The sequence below is a fragment of the Otolemur garnettii genome, unplaced genomic scaffold (genome assembly GCF_000181295.1).
Source record: "Otolemur garnettii isolate 467f Iridium unplaced genomic scaffold, OtoGar3 scaffold00019, whole genome shotgun sequence".
NCBI classification, from domain to species: Eukaryota; Metazoa; Chordata; class Mammalia; order Primates; family Galagidae; genus Otolemur; species Otolemur garnettii.
Genome location: NW_003852414.1, coordinates 16,154,642 through 16,179,272, shown reverse-complemented (window position 1 = coordinate 16,179,272; position 24,631 = coordinate 16,154,642). Strand labels below are relative to the sequence as shown.

General features: G+C 39.4%; 1 protein-coding gene across 1 annotated transcript in view; it reads right to left on the bottom strand.

The window, feature by feature from the left end:
• CUBN (cubilin) overlaps positions 1 to 24,631 on the bottom strand; it is a 245,379-nt gene that overhangs the window by 55,784 nt on the left and 164,964 nt on the right. Inside the window, exons 44-54 of the mRNA XM_003786786.2 lie at positions 20,227 to 20,401; positions 18,612 to 18,790; positions 17,042 to 17,251; positions 16,352 to 16,492; positions 15,491 to 15,672; positions 14,609 to 14,780; positions 13,357 to 13,563; positions 10,932 to 11,081; positions 8,510 to 8,631; positions 7,794 to 8,019; positions 6,177 to 6,364 (exon numbers count right to left, since the gene is read on the bottom strand). Coding sequence (XP_003786834.1) covers positions 6,177 to 6,364; positions 7,794 to 8,019; positions 8,510 to 8,631; positions 10,932 to 11,081; positions 13,357 to 13,563; positions 14,609 to 14,780; positions 15,491 to 15,672; positions 16,352 to 16,492; positions 17,042 to 17,251; positions 18,612 to 18,790; positions 20,227 to 20,401 — 1,952 coding nt within the window. The remainder of the gene's footprint in view (positions 1 to 6,176; positions 6,365 to 7,793; positions 8,020 to 8,509; positions 8,632 to 10,931; positions 11,082 to 13,356; positions 13,564 to 14,608; positions 14,781 to 15,490; positions 15,673 to 16,351; positions 16,493 to 17,041; positions 17,252 to 18,611; positions 18,791 to 20,226; positions 20,402 to 24,631) is intronic.

Here is a 24,631-nt window from a genome sequence, read left to right as displayed (position 1 = left end):
CGTCTCAAAAAAAAAAAAAAAAAAGAAATATGCCTTAAATGGAGCCATAAAACATCAGTCCATGGGCAGAGGTATTAAATAGCACTGATTCATAGCATGGATTTAATATTTCTCAGCTCTTTGAGGCCATTTCATTTCAATTGGTTTTCCAACACTAGGTATTCAGCTGTTAGTCATCTTGCTAAACACAAATTATATTTGCCATTTATTAGACACTGGAGTGACTAAGAAGAGTACAGATATTCTGCAAAGTGCCTAAGATCAATAAAAACGTCATGAAAGGAATACACACCCTCCCCTAATTTTATCTAATAATGTCTTTAAGTTTTTTTACCTCTTAATTATTCAGGGAAACAGTATAAAAACTTTGTAAAATTATAAATATAACTTACTGAGAGATTAATTATCTTCATATACTATATTTTTATAAATATTACTAAACAGGCAAAGTGAGAAGAGCTGAAACTTAATAAATAACAGCAAGTTCTTTAACACAGGGTGGGGGCACCGAGGCTCACACCTGTGATCCTAGCTATAGGATCTGGGAGGTGGAGGAGGGAAGATCACTTGAGCTCAGAAGTTCAAGAGCAGACTGAGCAGGAATGAAACCCCCATCTCTCTTAAAAACAGAAAAATTAGCTGGACATTGTGGCAGGTGCCTGTAGTCCCAGCTACTCAGGAGGATCACTTGAGCTTAGGAGTTGAAGCTTGTTATGAGCTAGGCCGAGGCCACTGTACTCTAGCCTGGGCAACTGACTGAGACTGTCTTAAAAAAAAAAAAAGTCTTTTAACAAAGAACTTCAAGAATGCTTAGCTTTCTCCAATAGCTAATGATACTGAACATCTTTTCAGGCATTTACCCTCCGTATAATCTCTTTGGTGGAATATCTGTTCATGTCTTTGACCCATATTCTGGTTGAATCATTTGTATTTTTTGTTTTAAGAGTTCTTTAAATATTCTAGCTAGTAGTCCATTGCTAGATTTGTGGATTATAAATATTTTCTTCCAATCTATAGCTTCTCTTTTCATTTTCTTCACAAAAGCATTAGCAGAGTAAAGATTTTTAATTTAGATAAGGTGAAATGTATCAATTTTTTTCTTTTACAAATCATTATTTTGGCATTTAGTCCAAAAACTTTGCTTACCAGTAAGTTCTGAAGATTTCTGTTGTCTTTTGTTCCCCTAAATTTTTGTGCTTTTTCAACCTACTGTTTATTATGAGTTAATTTTCTATAAGGTATGAGGTTTAGGCTGAGGTTGATATTCTTTTTTCCTTGTGGATGTTAAATTGCTCTAGCATCATTTGTTAAAAGGCTATTCTTTCTACACTGCATTGTTTTTGCACCCTTCTCAAAAATCAGTTGAGTATGGTTATGTGAGTCTATTTCTAGTTTCTCTATTTTGAACTGGGTTCTCAGCCAATACCATATTGTGTCACTTACTATAACTATATATCATAGTAAGCCTAGATTAATAGTAAGGTAGAATTCTTCCTGTTTTATTCTTCTTTTGTAAGATTCTTTTAGCTATTGAAGAGCCTGAGTATTTCCATATATATTTTGGAAAAAGTTTGTCTATGTCTACAAAAGACATCACAGAGATTCTGATGGGAAATGCTTTAAACCTATACATCATTTTAGGGAGAAGTGACGTCCTTACTATGTTGAGTTTTCCAATCCATAAACATGATTGTCTTTTCAATTTAGGTCATTCATCAGCTTTTTGTTATTTTTAGCACAAGGATACTGCTGTGTTTATTTGGGGCTCGCTACACAAAGACCATCCCTCCATCTTTGCTGATCCACCGGGCCCTTACCAGGTGCAGTTCCACAGGGAAGATGGAAGGTTGGGGGAGTCAAGACTTTCTCCTGTTCAGTCTGTTGCTTATACCACTGCCGAAAATGACCAAAAGCATGACTGTGACTTTCATTTTGGCCTGTCATTTTAAATGACTGCTCTGAAACTTGCCAGCTCAGTTCTTGCTAGCACAGCTCAGCTTCTGACAAGATATTTTCTGTGTGCATTTTTCAGTTTGATTTTAAAATAGTCACAGAACACACTGTGTTTCAATTCTTTAACTTTCTTGAGATTTTTTTTTTCATGTCCCAGGGTATGAGCCACCTTGGTATGTCTCTCAAGGGGTCCTAAAAAAGTGTATTCTGTTGTTGCTATGTGGTATAGATTCTACAGAGGCAATTAAATCCTATCCTTTGATGGTTTTGTAGAGTTCATCTAAATCCTTGCTGATTATCTGTCTGGTTGTTCTATCAAGTGCTGAAAGGAGAGTGCTGGTCCTCAGGTATCACTGAAGATTCATCTACTGCCCTGCTCAGCTCTGTCAGTTACTGCTTCAAGTATTTTGAGGCTTTGTTGTTTGGTGCATGTATGTTTAGGGTTATTGTGTCCCCCTGGTAGATTACTACTTTTATCATTACATAAAATTCTTTTTTTCCTGGGGTAATTTTCTACACTCTAAATTCTATTTTATCAGATATAAATACAGCAACTCCTTTTCTTGGAGATAGAGTCTCAACTTTGTCACCCTCAGCAGAGTGCTATGGTGTCAGTTCACAGCAACCTCAAATTCTTGGGCTCAAGTAATCCTCTTGCCTCAGCCTCCCAAGGTGACACTATCGGTGTCCACCACAATACCTGACCATTTTTAGAGATAGGGTTTCACTCTTTCTCAGGCTGATCTTGTACTCCTGAGCTTAAGCAATCCAGCTGCCTCAGCCTTCCAGAGTGCTAGCATTTCAGGCATCAGCATCTCCTTTCTTCTTCTCCAGGGCCCAGCATCTCCTTCTTTCTTTTGATTCATATTTGCATGGCATACCTTTGCTACCCTTTTACTTTCAGGCTACCTATATGGATGTGAAGCAAATTTATTATCACTTGAGTCATATTTTATCTCTGATAATTTGTATTGTGATTGGTGTAAACTATTTACAGTTAAAATATTGATATATATATAAATGCTATGTCTGCATTTTATTCTTTGTTTTCTATTTACTTTCTCTGTCCCCCCCCCCCTTCTCTTTTCTTGATTTCCTGGGCATTCCCTTTGGACTACTAGTGACCAATTTGACCATTTGTGGAAATACGACTTTCATTTAGGTCCCTTTACCTTGCCAAATTTTCAATATCATCCTATTTCAGTATTAATTTTTCCAGATATAACTGTATTAGCAGGGGGTATTATAATTTTTGTTTAATTAAATATGATTCATAAACCTTATGAGGAAAAGCACATTCTAGTGCCTGGACAAATACTTGTGCTCTCTCCATGCTCATTTTTCTTTCCAATGCTTTAAGATATTAATACTTTCTTGAATCATTTCATTTTTGTTTAAAGAATTTCCATTTGATATTTTAGTGGTCTCTTAGTGACAATTTCTTTTAGTTTCCCTCTACATGAGAAGCTTTTCTTTCCTTTTCTTCTTGAAGGATAGTTTTCCTGATATAAAAATTTATGGTTGACAGCACTTGAAATATATAGTGTTATTTCCTTACAATGCCGCCCCCCAGTTTCAGGCAAGAAATACACTTTCTCTCAAACTAGTCTTATCCTATAAGTAAAGTCTCAATTTTCTCTGTTTTTAAGATTTTATGTTTGCATTTAGTATTCAGAAGTTTAATTATGATATGTGCTGGCTTTAATGTCTGTGTTTGTCTTGTTTGGGGTTCACTTAGCTTCTTGAATCTATAGGTGTGTGGGGAGTTTTTTGGGGTTTTTGTTTGTTTGTTTGTTGTTTGTTTTTCTTGCTAAATGTAGGAAATTTACAGGCATTTGTTCTTGGACTACTCTTTCAGTTGCACTCTCTCTTCTCCTTCTAAGTGAATGTTGGATCTTCTGTTATTATCCCTGGGTCTCTAAGGCTTTGTTTATGTTTTCATTATTTTTTCCAGTTTTCTCTTTGTTGCTCAGATTGGATGAATTCTACTGTTCTGTCCTCAAGTTCATTGATTTTATTCTCTGTCATCTTCACTCTACTAACAAGCCTATCCAGAAATTTCTTTATTTTTGTTATTGTATTTTTTAGTTCTATAATCGTCATTTCATTCATTATAACCACTATTTTTTCACTGTGTTTTTCTACTTATTTATTTGTTTCAAGAGCAACTGTTGAAGTATTTTATGACAGCGACATCAACATTCTGGTCATAGAATTCCAACGCCTGATCTATCTCGGTGCTGACATCACTTGATCATCTTTTTTTGCTCTATTTGTGATCTTGATTCTTGGTAGGATGGATTCCTTCTGGTTATATCTCAAACATTTTTATTTATCATGTGAGGAGACTCTGGGTCCTATTTAAATCTTTTATTGGAGCAGGCAATCACCCTATTTACATGCTCTTGCACACTTCTGTGGGCAGTGGTTCCAATGGCTCTTCAATTTTCAGAATCTGTGTGATGGAATTTTGGCCTGCTTGGTTTAGATGATGTTGGTGGGGCCCCCTGAGGGGATGAGAAGTGCTTCACCTGGTTGGGCCTCTGTGTATTTCTCAGTTGGAGGGAAGAGGTATAGTATGGTTCCCTGCCAATACTCACTGAATGCTCCAAAGACTCTGAGTGAATAAGGGGTACCTCTAATTTTTGGGGACAAAGAGGCTTCCTTGGACCAAGGCACTTGTTGCTGCATGACTTCTGTCAATTCTGCCCATCAGCCCAGTGTCTCAGAGTTGGGGAAGAGAGTTTTGGCTCCTTGGGGACCAGGAGGCTTCGCAACTTGGGATACTCTCTGTGACTGGGTTCCTGCTTTCTAGTCTCCACCTGCCTTGGTATCTCTGGTCAGATAAAGAGAGTCTCAGGGGGCTTTCCACACCAGGTTGCTTGCTATCTGGGTGCTTTTACCCACTCTCACGGCATTTCTGGGCAGAAACAGGAGTCTCAGGCACAGCAGGACACTCCCCTGGCACTTATTTTTGGCAGCTTCCCAACTGCCCCCACTTGCCCGTGGTGGTGGGCTTGCCTGATGTTGTCAGAGGCACTGGCACTTGATCCAGAGGAGGGATGAGCCTAAGTCATTTTTTGTACTCCATTTTTACAACTGGAGAACTCTCAAGACATTACTGAAGTTCAAACACTTGATATTGATTCATTTCATGACAAGAGAGTTCATTTATTTTATGGGAAAAGCAATTAGGAAAAGCGTATGTTAAATGCGTTTTATTATGTACACATTTTATGGTAAGTATGAGATTTTCATTTAAACAGTAAGCACGGATCAATGAGATATAAAACATAATTTGAGAGAGGATATAAAATAATAATATCAATGATAAAAGCTACTTCTACTCATTAGGGGATTTTACATTTCAAGGACTTAGCACTATTTGTGTTATTATATCATATTACCTCCAAGGCTTAAAACACTAAAGTAGAAATCATTCTCTCCATTTTATAGCTGAACAATCTGAAGCCCAGGTGTTCGATAGCTCACAGAAAAACATGCAGGTGGTATGCAGAGGGCTATGAACAGAGCCCTGCTAATGTGACCTTAAGGCCAATGTTCTTTCCACTAAAAGGCACTGCCCCTTAAAGGTAGAATATATAAGATGCAAAATATCACAGATGAAATGAACTTATAATAAAATTGTCTTGATCGTAAGTCAATGGGAAGTTAAAATCAGTGCCATGTGAACAAAGAAGGAGAGCCTAGCTGACTGTCCCATTCCCATCATTTTTACCTGACTCTCTCATGGTCTTTTCGGCTTGTGGGCTCTTAAGGTAAAGGCTGGAAGTAACTAATTTTTCTGTAATTTTTGCTGCATATTTAAAACTTTGCCTGTGACAGTGCCTTACATTGAAATGGCAGTTTTTCCTTTGGGATCTGTCACAAAGGAAGGAAGGGAGGGAGGGAGAGAGAAAGGAAGAGTGGCCTTCTGTCTTTGTTTCCAAAAGAAAGAACCATAAATATTCATGAGAATTTAATAAGGTCAGAGGACAGTCTGCTCATAAGTTATTTTACCCAGGTATTAGCAAATAGAATATCATAGCATAAACTGTGGTTTAAATTTTAGCTCCTAATAGTTGAAGTTCCTCACTTTTTCATGTAAGCAATCCAAGCAGCAAAATGGTCCTTTTCTTACTTGGAAAGACAGTGATTTCTAGCTTAAACATTTATGTTCACAGAACCAGTTTGGCTCCAGTTAAATAAAGAAGTGTACTGACCTTCACGAAGCTGTTCTGACATCGTCCATCACTACTGGGAATTAGGAAGTTATCATCAAAGCTGATCTCCAGGTGTTTACTTAGGTGAGTAATGACTGTCCAGGAACATCTGATGTTTTCCGGAAAATTTTCAGGCCAGTGAGGGGATTTGATTACACCATTACTTAAATGAAGTGTTCCACCACAACCTGAAATATTGTCATATAAAAAATCATCAATCTGCAAGGAAAATCACAACTTGGAAACCCAAGACTGCTAAGGAAAGAACATTTCTAAATGTGAGGTCCCAGTTCATTATTCCTTAGAGATGACTCAGCTTCAGGGCAGGTGCTCAGTGAGCTGTCTCAATAAATGTAAAGGTGTGTAGAATCAAGAGGAAACTTCAGCTGTTGCAATGATATTGAACTCAACTGAGACCACCAGTCCTTGCCATAAAGAGGACGTACCTCTGTCTTGTCTTCAAACAATAGCAGTATCTTTTACTTTTCTTGAGGCTGTGTTGTACATACATAACCTATCAGTGCCAAGTTCTGTATTTCGTTATCACTAATGCATGAAAATACAACTCTATGTTTCATTTGTAGTTTTACTCTAGCATATTGAACCAGAGAAAGTGATTTTGAGTTGGAGAAAATTCTTCTGTTAGGCAATCTGGTTCATTCATACTGACAATGACTGATAGATAAAAATAAATTACGTGGATTAAAAGAAAGAAAAATCTAGAATTATTTTCACTTAAAATGTGCACTTATAAAATGACAAAGAAAAAATATGAGTTCAACACAAAATGAAGTTAGAATTCTCTGGATCTTTTACTGTTAAACCCTTGTAAATCAGTGATTCATCTAAAATTCCCTTCTAAATTCAGTAGTAGACAGTGGTTTCTAATGAGGGAAATTTTGACTCATTCTACAAAGAGTTTCATAATCCCTCTATCTCTGCTGAAAAGAATTGTCTTGTGTGGTATTTAGGATTCACTGAAATTCTGATGTGAGTCCTTATATTTTCTGAGAATTCTGACACATACATACAAAAGCTACTCTTTTAAAATCAAATCTGTGACATTTTGATTGAGTACCTACACACCACAGCATGCGTTCTACAGCACAAACCTCATCTTGTCACCTTCCTCCTCAAAACTTCAATAGCTCCCACTGTTTGACAGCTAATATGCAAACCTCATAATGTGGGCTTACTTTCCTGCCCTCAGCTCACCACTCAGCATTCTGCTTCTAAGCTCCACATATTTCAGACAACTTTTGATTTCAACATATACTCCTATTACTTGCGATTCCCTGGTTATCCTATGCTCTTTTGCCTGTGAAGGCAGCATCATAAAGATCAAAGTTTCTGGGGTTGACTGCCTTTATTTCAAATCCTGCCTGGACCAATCACTGGATAATTACCAACCCACACACCTTCTTTCTTTCCATGCAAAATAGAGGTGAGATGTATCAATAGTGTTATCCTTCCAGGGTTGCCACATGAGGTGATCCCTGCAAATACTGAGCCCAACATCGAGTAGGTACAAAATCTATATATTTTAACTTAGTTAACAGATTTAGAAAAATATATCACTGGAGGAGAAAAAGTGAATGCAGAGAACGTTTCTTTTACCTAAAGTCTGCGTGTTCCACGTAGCATAAAATCCACCACCTTCTATGGAATGGTCCGAGTTAAAAATCACCACCAGCTGGTTAGAGCCAGACTGGATTGCCCTGGGGTTTGAATTTCCACAGTATTGTCCTATTATGGGTGATCCAGGGGTGCCACCATTCCTGACAGTGACAGAGTCCCAGGAACAAACTGAATGGGCTTCAATATCAAAGTCAGTGAATGTGAGCTGTGGGAGAAAGAAGAAACAAAGAGGCATCATGAGCTGTGACCCTGAGGTAGTTAAGGCCCTTGCAAATCCTTGTGGTTTAATCCCCTCCCCTCTGCTCTTTTTCCCCACTGAAAATTTTCTTGGAAATTTTGAGAGGGGATATTTCTCCAGGAAGTAGCCTCATTGGGGGAAATCCCGTTTGGCACCCAAGCTGGGATAATACCTCATAACAAGAACATGAATTCCTCTCTCTCTAAGGTGCAAAATTATTTTCTATACATAGCTTTTGCTATGCTTAAAAAGGAGATGTCATTCTTTGTCCATCGTAGATTTGCAGATACCAATGTATGTACTCTAATAAGAGAATTTTAGAGAGGAACAGTGATCTGATTGCAGGAACGAAGCCTTCTCTAATCATTTGCTTACTAAAGGTCCTCCACTTCCACACAGGGTGTGGAACTATTGCTCTGTAGTCTGAGAAGCCTTTTACCCCGTCATTGGAACTCACAGTGATGGTGTGTCCTTGGGGGGCCTTCAACAACCATGCGCAGTGGGTCAAGCTCTCATAACGGTTTGGGTAGTTGGGGCTTGAGATCACTCCACTCTCACCCATCTGTATCCCGCCACAATCTGAAATGAGATTTGCGACCCTCTAAAGGAGATAGAAGAAGGGAAAACACACAAACTCGGAAAAATAAAAGTAAGCAGCACTTATCACCATTATACTTTATGATAAATAAATATGTAAATGCATAAAATTAAAATGGATAAAAGCAAAGTAAAATTAGGTAGAAAATTAATAAACAGGCTCGGAGCCTATAGCTCAACCAGCTAAGGCGTCAGCCACGTACACCTAAGGTGGCGGGTTCATACCCCCAGCCCGGACCCGCCAAACAACAATGACGGCCGCAACCAAAAAATAGCCGGGCGTTGTGGCGGGCGCCTGTGGTCCCAGCTACTTGGGAGGCAGAGGCAGGAGACTCGCTTGAGCCCAGGAGTTGGAGGTTGCTGTGAGCTGTAATGCCATGGCACTCTACCCAGGGGGACAGCTTGAGGCTCTGTCTCAAAAAAAAAAAAAGAAAATTAATAAACAGAATTCCACGTAGTGTTAATTAAACAGAATCACATAGTGAAGATAGGCTCAAGTGTGATGTAAGGGAACAGAAAGATAATCTGTACCATAAACAGAGGATGATTAGGTGTGTGCAGGCTGACAGCAATGTACCAGGGGCTGAATAAATGGTACTGCTTTTCTTGAAAAAACTGAGCTGATGAAATTAAAGGTGAGCTGATAGAATATGATCAGCACTGTAATTAAATGCTTTGTCATTTGGTAACAAGTACACATGTCTACCATCACCGATAATATTATACATAGGCATAGGAAATTGAAAAACTAATTATTTCAAAAGCACAGTACAGTATGATGTTAAATACAAATAATACCACTTTTCAGGACCTCTTTCCTTTCAATCTGGTAAAGAAAAATAACTGGCAAGAAGGTTAATGAACAGATAACAATCTTCCTCTTTCCTTCAATCAGCCATTTGGTTGTAATACAAAGAAATAACAGATAAAACTATCACCAACACTTATGTTGATTCATAGTCAAACTCAAAGAGAAGAAAAGGGCCATCCAAAATCTATGTGCAACAAGTGAACCCAAATTTAGAGAAGTTAAACTGGAAGTATGGCAGTCTGAGAGGATAAAGAACCCAGGGGTGGGCCCAAGGGTCAGGGTGTAAGGTTTTGGTGACCAGACAAGAGGAGAAGGCAGGGCTTTGGACCTCCACAAAAGAAGGGACTACACATAAAGCTGGGAATCTAGAAGGATTTCCATGTTCAAGAAAAAGGACTAAGAAAATTCAACAACCAAAAGAGTCATCAGAAGTAGGGATACAAACTCTGAAAGTCACAGGTGCAAATCTAACACAAACATCAACAAACAATATCTAGTAATACATATTAAACACACACAATAACAAAATAGGGTTTATCCTAATAAGGCAAGGATGGTTTACTAAGAGAAAAAAAACTTTCAATATAATTTGTCATATTAACATATGAAAGGAGGAAAAATACAATCATCTCAATAAATACAGGAAATCATTTTGATAAAAATCTTACATTCATTTTTTACATTAAAAAACACCTAATAAAAATTATTTATTAGGAACCTAAGAGCAGCTAATGTATTTAATAGTGAAATGTCACAGGCATTCACATTCTGGTCAGAAGCAAGATACTACCATTTCTGCCAATCAATTTTGTTACATGATGGCATCCCTAGCTAGGAAAATAAGACAAGAAAAAGAAAGGAAGTATTGAGAATTCTACATTTGCAGAAGACACGATTGCACAGAAAACCAAAGAGAATCTACAGACAAGCCATTAAGGCTAACTAAGAATATAGTCAGGCTCAGTGCCTGGGCTCAATGGTTAGGGAGCCGGCCACATACACTGAGGCTGGCAGGTTTGAACCCAGCCTGGGCAGGCTAAACAACAATGACAACGACAACAACAAAAAAAATAGCTAGGCATTGTGGTGGGTGCCTGTTGTCCCAGCTACTTGGGAGGCTGAGGCAAGAGAATCGCTTGAGCCCAAGAGTTGGAGGTTACTGTGAGCTGGGACGCCATGGCACTCTATTGAGGGAGACGTAGTGAGACTCTGTCTCAAAAAAAAAAAAAAAAGAAACAAAAAGAATATAGCCAGATCTCTGAACTAAAAATAAGTGTATGTAAATTATAAAATTCCTAGATATTGGACACAACCAATTAAAAAATGTAATTTAGAAAATCTCATTGACATTAGCAACAAAACTAACAGCTACCTAGAAATAAATATAGCAAAATAAGTAATGTGACATCTTTATGGAAAAAGTATAAAACTCTATGAATTATTTTAGTGATATCATAATCATAATTCTTACCTGTAAAGGAATATTCCGCATGGAATCCGATACGTTCCACATGGTCATTGGTGACAAAGTGTATCCATACCTGGCGGTAAGGTATAACCAATGGCACTGTAGGTATTGAAGGGCCACAAAATTTCCGTATCATGGGCCCATTAGCATGTCCTGAACAAAATAGTACATCGAGTGCTGTTATTTACATAGCTTTTTTTCTTATTGTTGGGGATTCATTGAGGGTACAGAGAACCAGGTTACACTGATTGCATTTGTTAGATAAAGTCCCTCTTATAATTGTGTCCCACCATGACACCCCCAACAGCCCTTCCTCCTTCCCTTTCTCTGCTCCCCCGCCCCTACCTGCATAATGTACTAAGTCATTAATTGTCCTCATATCAGAATCGAGTACATAGGATTCTTACTTCTCCATTCTTATGATGCTTTACTAACAAGAATGTGTTTCACTTCCACCCAGGTTAATACAAAAGATGTAAAGTCTCCATCTTTTTTAATGGCTGAATAGTATTCCATGGTATATATATATCATAGCTTGTTAATCCATTCCCGGGTTGATGGGCACATTTTGGAAATCGTAAATTGAGCTGTGATAAACAGTCTAGTGCAAGGGTCCTTATGGTAAAAGGATTTTTTTTCCTTCTGGGTAGATGCCCAGTAATAAATATATCCAATTAATTTATCAAGAACAAATAATAAAAAGCAATTCAAAGTATCCTTGACATATATCTAAATTCTGATTTTGTAGCATACATTGCAAAAATTTCTTTGTTTTTATTAATTGCAAAAGAAAGAGCTCCTGCAACAGAGTAAAACAAAAACAAACCAAAAAATGCTAGTTTAGTAGGGACTTCTCTCTACTATACGTGCCATTTTGTTCCAGTTTGTGTTTTTATAATTATTTCAGCATATCTAAATGGAGATACAACTAATTAAAATAATACTTTTGAACACACTTTTTTAAAATAGTAAGTAATATTATACCAACAGTGATAAAACACATTTTCAAAATAAATGACAACTGCCTAAAATTTTAAAAAACTTCTTCACTGTATTCAGTTAACTAAAATGAACACAATATTTAGACTCAGGCCAAGAACTGTCAGGTTTGAGCTGAATATTTCTTATGAAGATTCCTTTTCACAGAAATGTGATTAATATTCACAGAGCACCATGGAGCTCACAAGTTATATGCTCTCTATTTTCTCTGTCAGATGGACGTCATTGACTTTGCGAATCAATGATATATGATATCATAACTTTCACTTTAGTTTTTATTGTAACTTTAATCTAAGTGAATAAAAGGAAGACTGGATTTAACTGACTGAAATTTGATATACAACTGTTCTGCTTGATCCAGAGAGCCAGTAGTTTTCAGCCAGGTAGAGGTAGTGAGGGATTATGAGACTATCATGGAGAATGTTCTCTAATCACAGCTTCCATTTCCCTCCTAAGCTTGGACTCATCAACCTCAAAGATGTGGGATGACTGTCTTGCTGAGACCCCTGGTCTGTGACCACAGACTTTATCAAATTCTCCTTCTGAAAAATTCCTTCTTTCATGTTCTCAAGGGTAACTAGCACTGATGTCTATAATGTGCCAAGGACATTTCTACCAACCAATGAATCAGTTTCTGCTGCCTCCTTTTCCTTAAATTTTGGAATAGTACAGAAGTCAGCAAAACATAGATGGTAGAGATGATCTGCTGTATCAGTTTTCTTCTTTATCCGCTTATTAATTTACTGAGCAAAAAGTGTCAAGGTAACAAGGGGAGCAACCTAATGGATAAAGCCTCGACTAAGGGTAGAACTAAAATTGATTAATTTTTCCATGAATACAGAGGCTTTTTTTTATTCTTAAGAGAATTATGATTTACCAAGCACACCCCAAACCTTTTCTATCATGAAAACATAGACGAACTTGACTAATTTTAGTTTTTTCTCCAAATAACTTCCATGTGCTTTCAAAACTTCTTTTAATTTCTAAGACCTAAGAAGAATTTCACAGCTCCTCTGCAAATTCTGTTATGTTCAGGAAACTGCCGAGAGCTGCTGAGTAAGCTAAGTCCCAGTTTCCTAAGAAAGGAGTCTTGAGTAGTAGATGACAGTCAAAGGGAGCACCCCAACTCATTAAGAGAGGAGAGACAAGCCGGGAACTCTGTCTCTCCCGGATAAAGTTCAAATACTAGAAAACTGAGCAATTGTGATCTAGGGGACTAGTGGTAAAGCAGTGACCCATCCTATTTCCTGTTCACAGGGCATGTTTTGCTCAGCTGGGCCCAGGCAGAATGACAGCTTTGTTTGAACAAAGTTCTTTTTGATGATATGTACTGATATTCTAGCCACTTGGATCCTCTTGATTGTTGGTTGTCTCCAGGCACAAGAAAATTGTAGATAAATGGGAGAACATATTCCTTGACTGAACTTACCCACTCGAAACTCAAGGAGATCATGGTCACAGTTCTGGTGACTTTCGAGGGAAAAATTTTGAAACTGAATATAAATGGATGAATTTCCCTCATTTGGATTGCTGAGAGTCCATTCACAGTTTAGGTTTCTTGAGTAATTATGGACTCCGTCGTAGCCAGGAGAAGTGACGTTTCCTTCAGGGGCACTTGTGAGAGGCCCGCCACACACTAAGAAAACAGAAGACAGCAGAGTGAGGAGACAGGCTCATGCCAGGACAGGAGACACAAACAACGCAGGAGCAGTGACCAAGATAATGTCAGTGACCTTACTGCTCACACCTTGCTGCTCATGCAGCAGTCAGGGCTGTGGGTAAAGACCATGTGAACTGTGCAAGTCGCTATGAATTTACAAAGGAATGATGTACAACAATAAACAGCGTCTTTATTGCCCTGTTGGCTGGGGTTTTCACTGGGCATTAGTACTTCCCAAATTGAGCCTCTGTTCATTAATATTCAACTTAGAGGAACACCCAAATATAATGATGGTGGGTCCCAGTGGCTTCTGATTAGCAATTCTGCATTTGATTCAATAATTAATTGCATCTGATAATATAACACTGAAATGCCAATGAATTTGCCCCTTTTAGTAAGGAAACAAATGCTTTGGGTACCAATAAAATAAATCTGGGTTCGTTGTGCTTTGAGTATTCACTTCCATTCCTCCTAAATTTTAAAACAAGCACCAGTCTGGGAAGTAGGAGGATATGTAGGATTGGAGGCCACAGCTTGCTGAATTTTGAAATACTCTGGATCAGATGCAAAGTCCTCATTCGTTGTCAGTGGAAACGTGCATAGGGATGGATGGCTAAGACACAACAACTGTGCTCTGTCCTCAGTAAAAATAATTACTTTCTGATATTAAGGAACCTTTGAAGAAATAGTCTCTGTCAGCACCAATGCACTGACCAGGGACTGGGCAACCATCCCTAATGAGGATGTTAGATGGAATCCTGCCAGAAGGCCACCTAACAGCAATTTTAACAGAAAGTTTGAACTTGAAGTTCACAGTAGCAGTATTCTTTCTAAAATGAGAACTTCTTATTTTTTTGTGGGGAGTAGGCTTATGAATGTTTCCCTTGCGCTGACCACCCCAGGTGTAGTGATCACTGAGGAGAAAGTGGATGGCTCTGCTGTGGTTGGTGTGGCTGGGGCTGGGGACATTTCTGCAGTGCACCTGATTAAAATGAGGTGTACTTGTAACACCCCGCATTACCTGCATCTTCACTGGATGTGTAGGAAGCAGCGAAGCCTCCATATGGCCTGGATCCATCCGTGACAAAGACGACTTTCATCGTGTTTCCTGAAGATTCGAGCTCGCTGCTTACATTCACGCTACTGCACAGCTTCTCTAGCTGGGGCGAGTTCCTTCTGATGCCGTTGAATACCTGTTGGAGAAACGGGCTCGCCTTTAGCACACGGTCCATCTTGCTGCCGCTTTCCTGGGGGGTGAATTCCCAGCCCGGGCCCACCTCCTTCTGCCTGAACCCTGCACCGAAATGAATGACTTAACACGGCAGGCTGCCATCTGGTACTGCAAACCACTCTTACTCTGAGCATGTTTTGTGACCTCAGGGCCATTTCACTAAAATGAGAATATCCCGGTAATGCCCTCCTGCCGTGTGGTGACAAATGAAAAACGGCTGTGCCCTCTACCACTGGAAACTGTGCTTTCAATGCAAAAGCAGAGGCGCCAGCAGGCTATGTCATGGTGCAGAGTCTTCCACGGCGCAGTTTTCCTCAGCAGTGCAGCAAGACATAAATTTAATAGTTTTTCCTCATCACGGACAGATACTGCCTTTGCCTCAGCTCTTCTCTGTCTACCCAGTTTTGTCATTTGTAATGATCATTTTGCTCTTAAAATTTATTCTATCTATGACCCTGATGCACGTGGTGATAGCTGATAGTCTCTTAAAACAATTCACAATTATTTTGGCAGGGTATTGTGGTTCTTTTCTTTATCTGAAATACTTAGAACTGGTCTGAGATACAGTTGCTTAGATGACAATGTTCCCAACTTAGTTTCTGACTATGATTATGAGTCAATGCATTCCTAAAATGATGGAGCATAAAATCCCTAACTGCACCAAACTCTTACCTGCACTTGCTCACTGTCACAGGACGGGAGAGCTTCCAGTCTCAGGTCAGTAAATGTAAGGGTGACCCGCCTTCCTTCAGGCACAGTGATTCTCCACTCGCAGACCCGGCCGTGAGGGTTTGGATTTGGGTAGTTGGGAGAAGTGAAAGTTCCAGTGGGGCCCTGCAGATCCCCACCACAGCCTGATGGGAGAGGGGAGGCAACAAGCTAAGAAAACTTGCCATCTAGTCACAATGCCTCCTTCCATCAAGAAAGCTCTCCAAATTAAAGGTGTTCTTAAATTAACCCTCTAGACAAAAATCATTGCCCTTATTTATGATATATGCGAGGACCTTAAGAAAACATCTGCATCCACTTCTTATCTCTATTAATCTTTAATCTTTGCTTCCATGAGAGTCCACTGACAGCATTTTAATTATCACCAGGGCCCAAGAAATACTTATGAGAGACCAATAAATGTCATGAATCTAAGAATCGGGAAAACCAAAGGCTGAAGTAATTACCCAGTTTTTCAGATAAGATCTTTATTTCAGCTGAGTTTGTCAGGGTATTTGGGAATGCAAGTTCTGAATGACTATGGCACTAATGGACTGCCTTTTTCTTAAGATGAGCATTGCAGTATAATTCTTATCACCTTATGACATCTCTCATGATACGAATTACTTTCCTTTGTAGCCCTTATCATTGTTGTAATTTTCGACTTATTGGTGTGAATTTCTGATTAATGTCTGCCTCCCCAGTAAACCATAAGGTCCAGGAAGGCACGTGCCATGTTTTGTATTGTAACTTCATGTTCGACATAGTGTCGACCTAACATCAGGGCCCATTAATATTTTTTTTTTAATGAACCCATGAACTCACCTTGTAGGCTGGATGCAAACCTTAGTTTGAATCCCGAGGCAGTAAGCGAGTCATCTGTGACAAATCTGACCAAAGCAACATTACTAGAAGTGTCTACACTGTCAGGAATGTTGTTTCCGCAGTATTTGCCCAAGATACTTCCTGTGAGAGTCAAAGAATTAAGTATGCACATGTCCAGGTGACCCATTCCGGTTAACCTCTAGTTGAGGTATACAAAGAAAATAATAAAAGACAAGACTCTGCCTAGGATAGCGGTAAGCTCTGCCGAGAAAACAAGAATAAAAATTAACATATTCAAACATATGAAGAAGTATTAAAAAAAAGTGCAGCCAAGCAGAGGAAGGGTATCTTGAGCACAACAAGGAAGGCTTACACATTTGCTTAAGAAAATGGTTAGACAGCAGAGCGACAAGCGTCTGTCTCATTTTATTGCCAGGAGATAAATGTTGCTTTGTCCTCTCCCCTTCTCAAGTTACAGGCTGCCCTTAAATGACTGCATTTGGGCACGGGATGTGTTGGCAGGGAGAGGATGATGCCGACGAAACTGAGGGAGAGAATTGCTGGCTTTGCTTGGAAGGGTCTAATGGACACTTCTCTGCAGATTAGTGCTTTTATTTTTCTTCCAAGTGAGGAAACTTCAGAGGCAGAATGAGTGTACCCCCAAAAAGAGAGGAGATATATTTCACTGACCAGAGGTACGGTTGTCCCAGATCTCCAGAAAGTCTTTTTCACAGCCAGAGGAATTCTGGAGATGAAAATCTTCAAAAGAGATGGTGAGATAGTGTCCTGGGAGACCCTGGAGATGCCACTCACAGAACAGATTGTCTGTGTATGGCAGCGCTGGGTAGCCGATGCTTTCAATGACACCAGCTTGCCCCGTGACCGTTCCTCCACATTGAGCTGCAGAGAGAGAGAGAGCAAGTGTAATACTCTATTACAGATTTTTAAAAATATTACCAGCACATTAGAAAATTTTAGATGCCAAGTGAATATGAATTGAAGTTTTTTAAGTGCTGAAAATGGTAAATGCTTTGCTTATTTTCTGAACTCTACCATTGATGTAAAGGGAAATGATACCATATTTTCAATCCAATAACAGGAAATGGAAGTCAACTATTGAATAGCATATTTTGTAGTGTCACATAAATTCTCGTGGGACATTATGGAAGAGCTAACAGTTGCAAGTTAAGTTTCATCTCCTGAACCAACTGTAAGATTGACATCCATCTACTCCCTGGGTTGATTCTAAAAGACTGAGTCCTAGTTCAGCCGGAAGGGTCACTAGTTGGTTGGTGATGCGCCTGCCATTTCTAGTTTAACTGGCAAATAGTTACTGAAGTAACTGACATCTCAGGACCTTGAAAATTACCACCAGTTGTTTGTCAGCTGAATTTGACAGCTACATTGATCCTGTGCCAGATGACTGAGGACGTGAAATAACCGATGGTATAGGTTAAGCATTGTCACAAGTACTTTTTGCTGTACTATTTATTTGGTTTGTGTGCCAGACCTGCTAGACATGAAATTCTATGTCACTGTGACCAGATTATAGTGAATCTTCAGTAAACAAATTTGTTGTTCATTTTCAACATTTCTTATTGTTCAGGAAATCAAAACGCAGAGGAGACCTATCTGCTTTTCATCCAGAGCCTGATTTGGCAGCAGAGACTTAGAGGAAAATCTAAGCTCAGTGATTTTATACCTGATGAGAAGTCAAAGTCCCTGTTCTAAATATAGTTATTTGATCGCTAAAGAGTTTTGCTACTTAAAATAATATACATACAGTAGTCTCCTTTCCTCCATGGGGGACGTATTTCATGACCTCTAGTGTATGCCTGAAACTGCAGATCATATCAATCCCTATACATACTATTTTTTCCTATACATACATAGCTACGATAAAGTTTAATTGATAAGTCAGGCATACAGGAGATGAACCACAATAACAAATACATACACTAGAGCAATTCTCCAGTATGCTGGAGTAAAAGTTATGTGAATGTGGCCTCTCTGTTACCCTCTCACAAAATACCTTAGTGTAATGTACTCACCTATTTACATTCACTGAAAGTAGTGTTTTAAAAATGAAAATCAAAGGAAAAATTAAAATTAATACATGACTGCTTTTAAGCACTTACACTCCTAATTTTTTAATGAAAATAGTTTTTAAAATTAGGCAGATAGAAGGACTTCTTATAAACACATGATTTTTTAACGTGTGACTACATTCTATTCAACTTAACATTAAAAATGTTATTACCTATAGAATACTTGGCCTTGAATCCCACGTGAGTGGGGCTGTTGTCAGTTCTGAATCTCAAATACATAACCTCTCCTGAGGACAACTGACTGCCGGGCAAAGACATCCCACAGAATTTGGAAAGTACTGGTGCATTGGAATCAGCTCCATCCCGCAATTCCAGGTAACTGGATGTACAACTAAAGTGGAAAAAAATTAATTCTGTTAAATGTCTGAGGCCAATTGCTTTGATTTCCTTTGATATTGAAGACTTTACTCACTTTCTGTGAGGATATTAGGAAGCCATTATTTTTGTAGCATCTGAGGCTCTGATAGCGTCAGTAAAAGGCCGCATGTCCCTTTAAAATGCAGGATAGGATTTTCCCCTAATAATACATTTTTTCATCATAGCTCAATTAGACAGATTTTATGGGTCCTACATTGAATAATATTTACTTCTGTTTCATATTCTGTATTATTAATAGTGTTACAAATATAAAAACCATTTTTAAATAGATCCTTATGAATTTCAAAAGCCAAGTATTTTGCTTCAAATGATGGCTTATATATTACATGTGACAGGATAAACTCTTTCTTTATAGCTCTATGACCAGAGCTAAAGGAGAGTCTCAGCTAGAATTCTTTGTGGACAAGCATTTACCTACTATTTTTTTTTTTTAGAGACAGTCTCACTTTGTCGCCCTTAGTAGAATGTTGTGGCATCATAGCTCACAGCAACCTCTAGCTCTTGGGCTTAGGGGATTCTCTTGCCTCAGCCTCCTGAGTAGCTGAGACTACAGGCACCTGCCACAATGCCCAGCTATTTTTTTGTTGCAGTTTGGCCGGGGCTAGGTTTGAACCCGCCACCCTCAGTATATGGGGCTGGCACCCTACTCACTGAGCCACAGGTGCTGCCCCATTTACCTACTATTTTTTATTGAAGTCAAATCAGCCAATCCATGCTTGGTGGGTAGATGTGTTCTATCCAGTGCATAGCAGTGTAAGCAAGAGCCTTTTTCTCTAAGTTTTGTAATATACATGCATTTATGCAAATGTATACACACTTTTTTTTACATAAAAGAGAAAAACAGATTTTTTTTTACAGCCTATGTAGTTTTCCTCTGTCTTCTACATAGTAAGACTTCCTCTCTGTCTTGCAATCCTTTAAGAGCTCTTAGTAAACAGAGACTGGGACATTACATCATACTTGCTTTAGTCCTGTTTCTGACACTGGTGACCCCTGGTGCCACACCACTCAAATTCCCATTTATTAAATAGGTATTTTATCATTTGTGACACTGAATATGAGGCCCAGGCAAATAAATATTCATCTACCAGAGACACATGATTTTTCCTGTGGGAGGAAGAACAGGTAACATAAATCTCATACAGTCGCCCTTGATGTCTCCTGGGGTCACAGAGACAGTATCTGTACTTAATCTGCTCAGTCAGTGGGAGAGGGGCTGACAGGCAATGTTTTCAGGCTTGAGTCATTAAGCATTTCCCTTTGTCCCTTAATTTCCCATGCACTCTACGCCACTAAGAAAAGAAGAAATAAATTGTTATGAGACAGACATTATAGTTTAAAAAAATACTGACTTTGGGGAGGAGCAAAATTAAAGCGGAAGTGACCTACTCGGGTGACGCTTCAATGCTGAACTGATCCTCAAATTGTAGCCTGATGCTCTTCCCCTGAGGGGCTGCTATGATCCAAATACAATCTGTGTGCTGGGGATAATTGTCAGGGTGGTTGGGGGAGGTCACGTAGCCAGCAGAATCAGCATCATGGATGTAGATGTTACCCCCGCAGGCTGTCAGGAAACACAGTGAAATCAGTCTACAATCTGAGGAGGGAGGTGCAGGCAGCTGCCACGGTCATTTTTTACAGCCATCTTATCTGTGTTTCATCTTCCCTTCCTTTCATCTGCAATGATCCTCATTTTCTCTTCCAGCAAATAAATCCTGATGTTGCTATTGAGGGAGCTACCAAGTATGCCAACTTTTTAATTTGCCAAACCATTTATTCTCATTGGAAACATCATTCTTCCTTGAAGCCAAGAAGGAACTGACCGTGACACATGATGCATGTGTGAACACACAGGTGTGTGGACATGTGTCCACTGCTTCCAGGACCCGGTAAGGGTGTGAACAGGCTCAGCTTCCCACGAGCAGTCTGTGTGGTAGGATGCTGTGGCGTCATGAGCTTGATGTGATTAAAGGACTAAGCCGGTACATGTTGGCACAACCCCGTGACCCCGTGCGAAATACATTCATGATAATTTGAGTATGAGAGAATTTATTAGCCATTTATTTCAAATTGTTTCAGGTTAATTGAGGGTACAAAGAATTAGGTTACAATGTTTGCATTTGTAGGTAAAGTCCCTCTTATAATTTTGTCCCACCCCCAAGAGGTGAGCCATACACCCCAACATTGTGCCCAGTAATTGGAAGCACACCCATGCCCCTCCCTTCTCCCCTCTCCCACGCCCTTGTTTCTCCACACCCCATTTTGATTGATTTGAGATTTTCTCTTATGTGGATATGTATTAGATCATCTATTACTGGCTTCATACTAGAATTGAGTACATTGGATTCTTGCTTCTCTATTCGTGTGATACTTTACTAAGAAGAACGTGTTCCAAAGTTTCCATCTTTTTTAGTGGCTGAATAGCATTCCAAGGTATACATATACCACAACTTGTTAATCCTTTCCTGGGTTGGTGGGCATTTAGGTTGCTTCCACAATTTGGCAGTTGTAAATTGAGCTGCGATAAACAGTCTAGGGTGAATGTCTTCAAGATAAATTATTTTTTTCTTCTGGGTAGATGCCTAGTATTGGGATTGCACAATCGAATGGGCTGTCTAATTTGAGTTCTTTGAGGGTCACTTTTTTTTTTTATTTTGCAAAAAGATAAGGGAGCTTTTTATACTTTGTATCTAAAAGCCAGAGTATAACATATAAGTACTTTACTGTCAATAAATATTATTTGGCAGTTTCAGCAAACAAACCAGATGGAGTGAACACATGATGCCCGTGGAATTAGCCTGTCCAGTGACAGCCACACAGACCTTTGATGGCTTGCCTCTAGCAGCATTCATGTCCACTACCACTCAGCTACTTAGGTGGATGTCCTGAACTTTGCCATTATCCAGAACGCCCCATTTCAGAAACCCTAAACTTCAAATCCCCTTGACAGCCTCGAACTCCCTTGCTTCCTGCTTTCTTCTAGACTTTCCTCACAAAATACCAATTTTATAGTTGTGTTCAACACAGACCAGGCATGGAAACTGACACCAGTGCAAGTACTTGCTCTCCAACCTCAGCACCACCAAGCAATTCATCCATTACTCTTTGTAGAAACTGCAACCATCATTGGAAATATTACTATACTCTCTAAGCCCCTCTTCCTCCCATTTCTTCTTGATTTTCAGCATACTACATTAAGCTGATTTTAGAACAAAAGTTGGAGAAAGCAGATGAGAATCCCCTCACTGAGTTACCCCTTATTGGTGACCATCCTTTATAAATCTACCTGCTTCTCCACCATTCTCTTTGCCTCGTACACATTATCTTCCTGCATCTCTGGGTGGGTTCCATCCCATTCTCCCCCATCTCTCTCCACCCCATGTGTCAACTATCAAAGTCTTCTTGGTCAACTCCCTGATCATTTCACAGCTATACTCCCAGAGAGATTTTTAAATCCTTACTTTATGTCCATAGTGAATAACATGGGCAACCACATGTCGTTTACACTTTCTTTCATTTGTCAGTTTCCAAGATACCAAGCTCTCCTCCTCCTCTTGTCACCCCACCCACCATTCCTCCTCTGGTCCTTGGGTGTCACCTTGCAGGGCTTTCTTGGCATTGTGGGAGAGGCCCCAGAATCCCTGTGTAGGCCTTTCATCTTCTTTCTCTGAATACTTCCCTGACTAATGTCAGGCATCCCCACAACAGAAACTGGAATGACCACTGCCCTGTCGATGGTCCCCTAGATTCAGTCTAGATTCTTCTTCTGACCTCCAGACTCATGTTCTCACAGAGGGGCATCATCAGTGCATGTAAGTTAGAGATTTTGAAATGAACACTTCTCAGAAGAATACTTGTCGCCTGCTCTCCACACCTGAGCGAACTATAGCATCACCTCTCCTCTTGCCAATGCTCCCACCCACCCACACTGCCTTCCGTTTCTCCTTAATGTCTTTACCATATGACACATTGTATATTTCGCTTATTTATTCTTTGTGCTGAAGGCTAAAATTAAGTCCCACAAGAACATGGATTTTCTTTGTTTACTGCTATTTCTCAGAACCTAGTACAGTGTCTGTCTTATGGAAAGTTCTCAAATGTTTGTGGGATGGACGGCTCCACCCAGCTACAAACCGAGCACTTACCCTGGGTTCCCTCCATCTCTCTCTCTCACATCTAAGTGACCACCAAGTTCGCTCAATCCCACGTTTGTACTGATTTTCCCTGTGCCTTCGTCTACCTTCTCACTGCCATTGCCTTAGCTCAGGAACCTTTTTTGTTTGTTTGTTTTCCTGAATTAGTCTTCTATCTCATCTCTGTCTCTTTAGCCTTTCCCCTGGTGAAAGCCTGCTGTTTCTGATCCGACGATGGCACTTATGCTTTTAAGTATTCAGTGGCACTCCATTCATTACCTTTGAGTAATAGCATATTAATGGCTAAGATAGCTCTGAGCAGGAGGATTCCTGTCTGCTATATCATCCTCCTGCTTCCCTCTTTGGACTCTATTCTCCAACAGTAGTAAATTCTTTCAAATCCTTGGATATGCCTTATCTCCTAACATGGAAACTTTCTCTGGGCTGACATCTTTTCTTCACTGATTTCTGGCAAATTGCTTCATCTGCTTCCTCTGGGCGCCTTCCCTGATCCTGTGGTCTGGACTAAGTATATATCTCCTCTGTTATTCCACTTTCTAGCACTTATTACACCATGTTCTAATTGCTCTTCTGCTTATCTCTCTTCCACTGTGCCATAACTCCTTGACAGAATTTGGTAGTTTGCATGGTAGAAAGCATTTTTGTACATGCTTGATTAATTAATCAATAAGTCAATTAATCAGGTGAGAATAAAAGGCAGTCAGCAAAGGGTTATAACAATCTCAACCAATCATAGTGAAGGAAGGTCTCTGGAAAAAGATGTTATAAAACTAGGTGAACAGAAGATGTTCCCACAAGGAGCCAAAGGTTAAGAAATGGGAGTGGCATGGAAGGGGATATGATGGAAAGATAACTAGATAGACGGGGGTAAGATAAGGCTGGTGTAGTTACAGAGAATGAGGGAAAGGTAATGGCTATAGCCATACTTGCAGGAATAGTGGGTCCATAAGGAATAGCAGGAGCACAGAGCTGTCAAATAAACCCCCCAGTGTATCTCAATTACTGCTAAAAGTTGATTCTAAAAATAGAGGTCAAGACTGAGTCTATAAGGATAAAAATGGAAAAGTGGAGTTCTATAGGGTGCACTGAGTCTACTCACTAGGCCCAAGATGCTGTTAGTCTGACAATGCTTGTGCACTGGGAAGTGACAGAAATATATTCTTCAAAGTCTTGGACCCTACTAAAGCCATTAGATGATTTTTGTGTGTGTAATTTGATGAAGACTTTTTAAAATATTTTATTTCTTTTACCAAAATGAAGAAATGAGGCTGACACTTTACATTCTCATATAATGTGGAACAAAATATATGATTTCACTGAGAGTGATGTGTAATTTGGAATTCAGGAATCTTGGTTTAAGCTTCATAGGACCATCCCCAAATCCATATTATCTAATTTTTGGGTGGGGGGAAGACAAGCAAAGATGTATTATTATATTGCTGTCCACTGAAACTACTCCCTTTTTTTAAGTGATACATATTTATTTATTTATTCAATTCATAACTGCCAGGTCATGGAAGAAGCCCAGGTGCCCATCAATACATGAATGGATCAACAAACTGTGGTATATGTACACCATGGAATACTATGCAGCCATAAAGAAAGATGGAGACTTTACATCCTTCATGTTCACATGGATG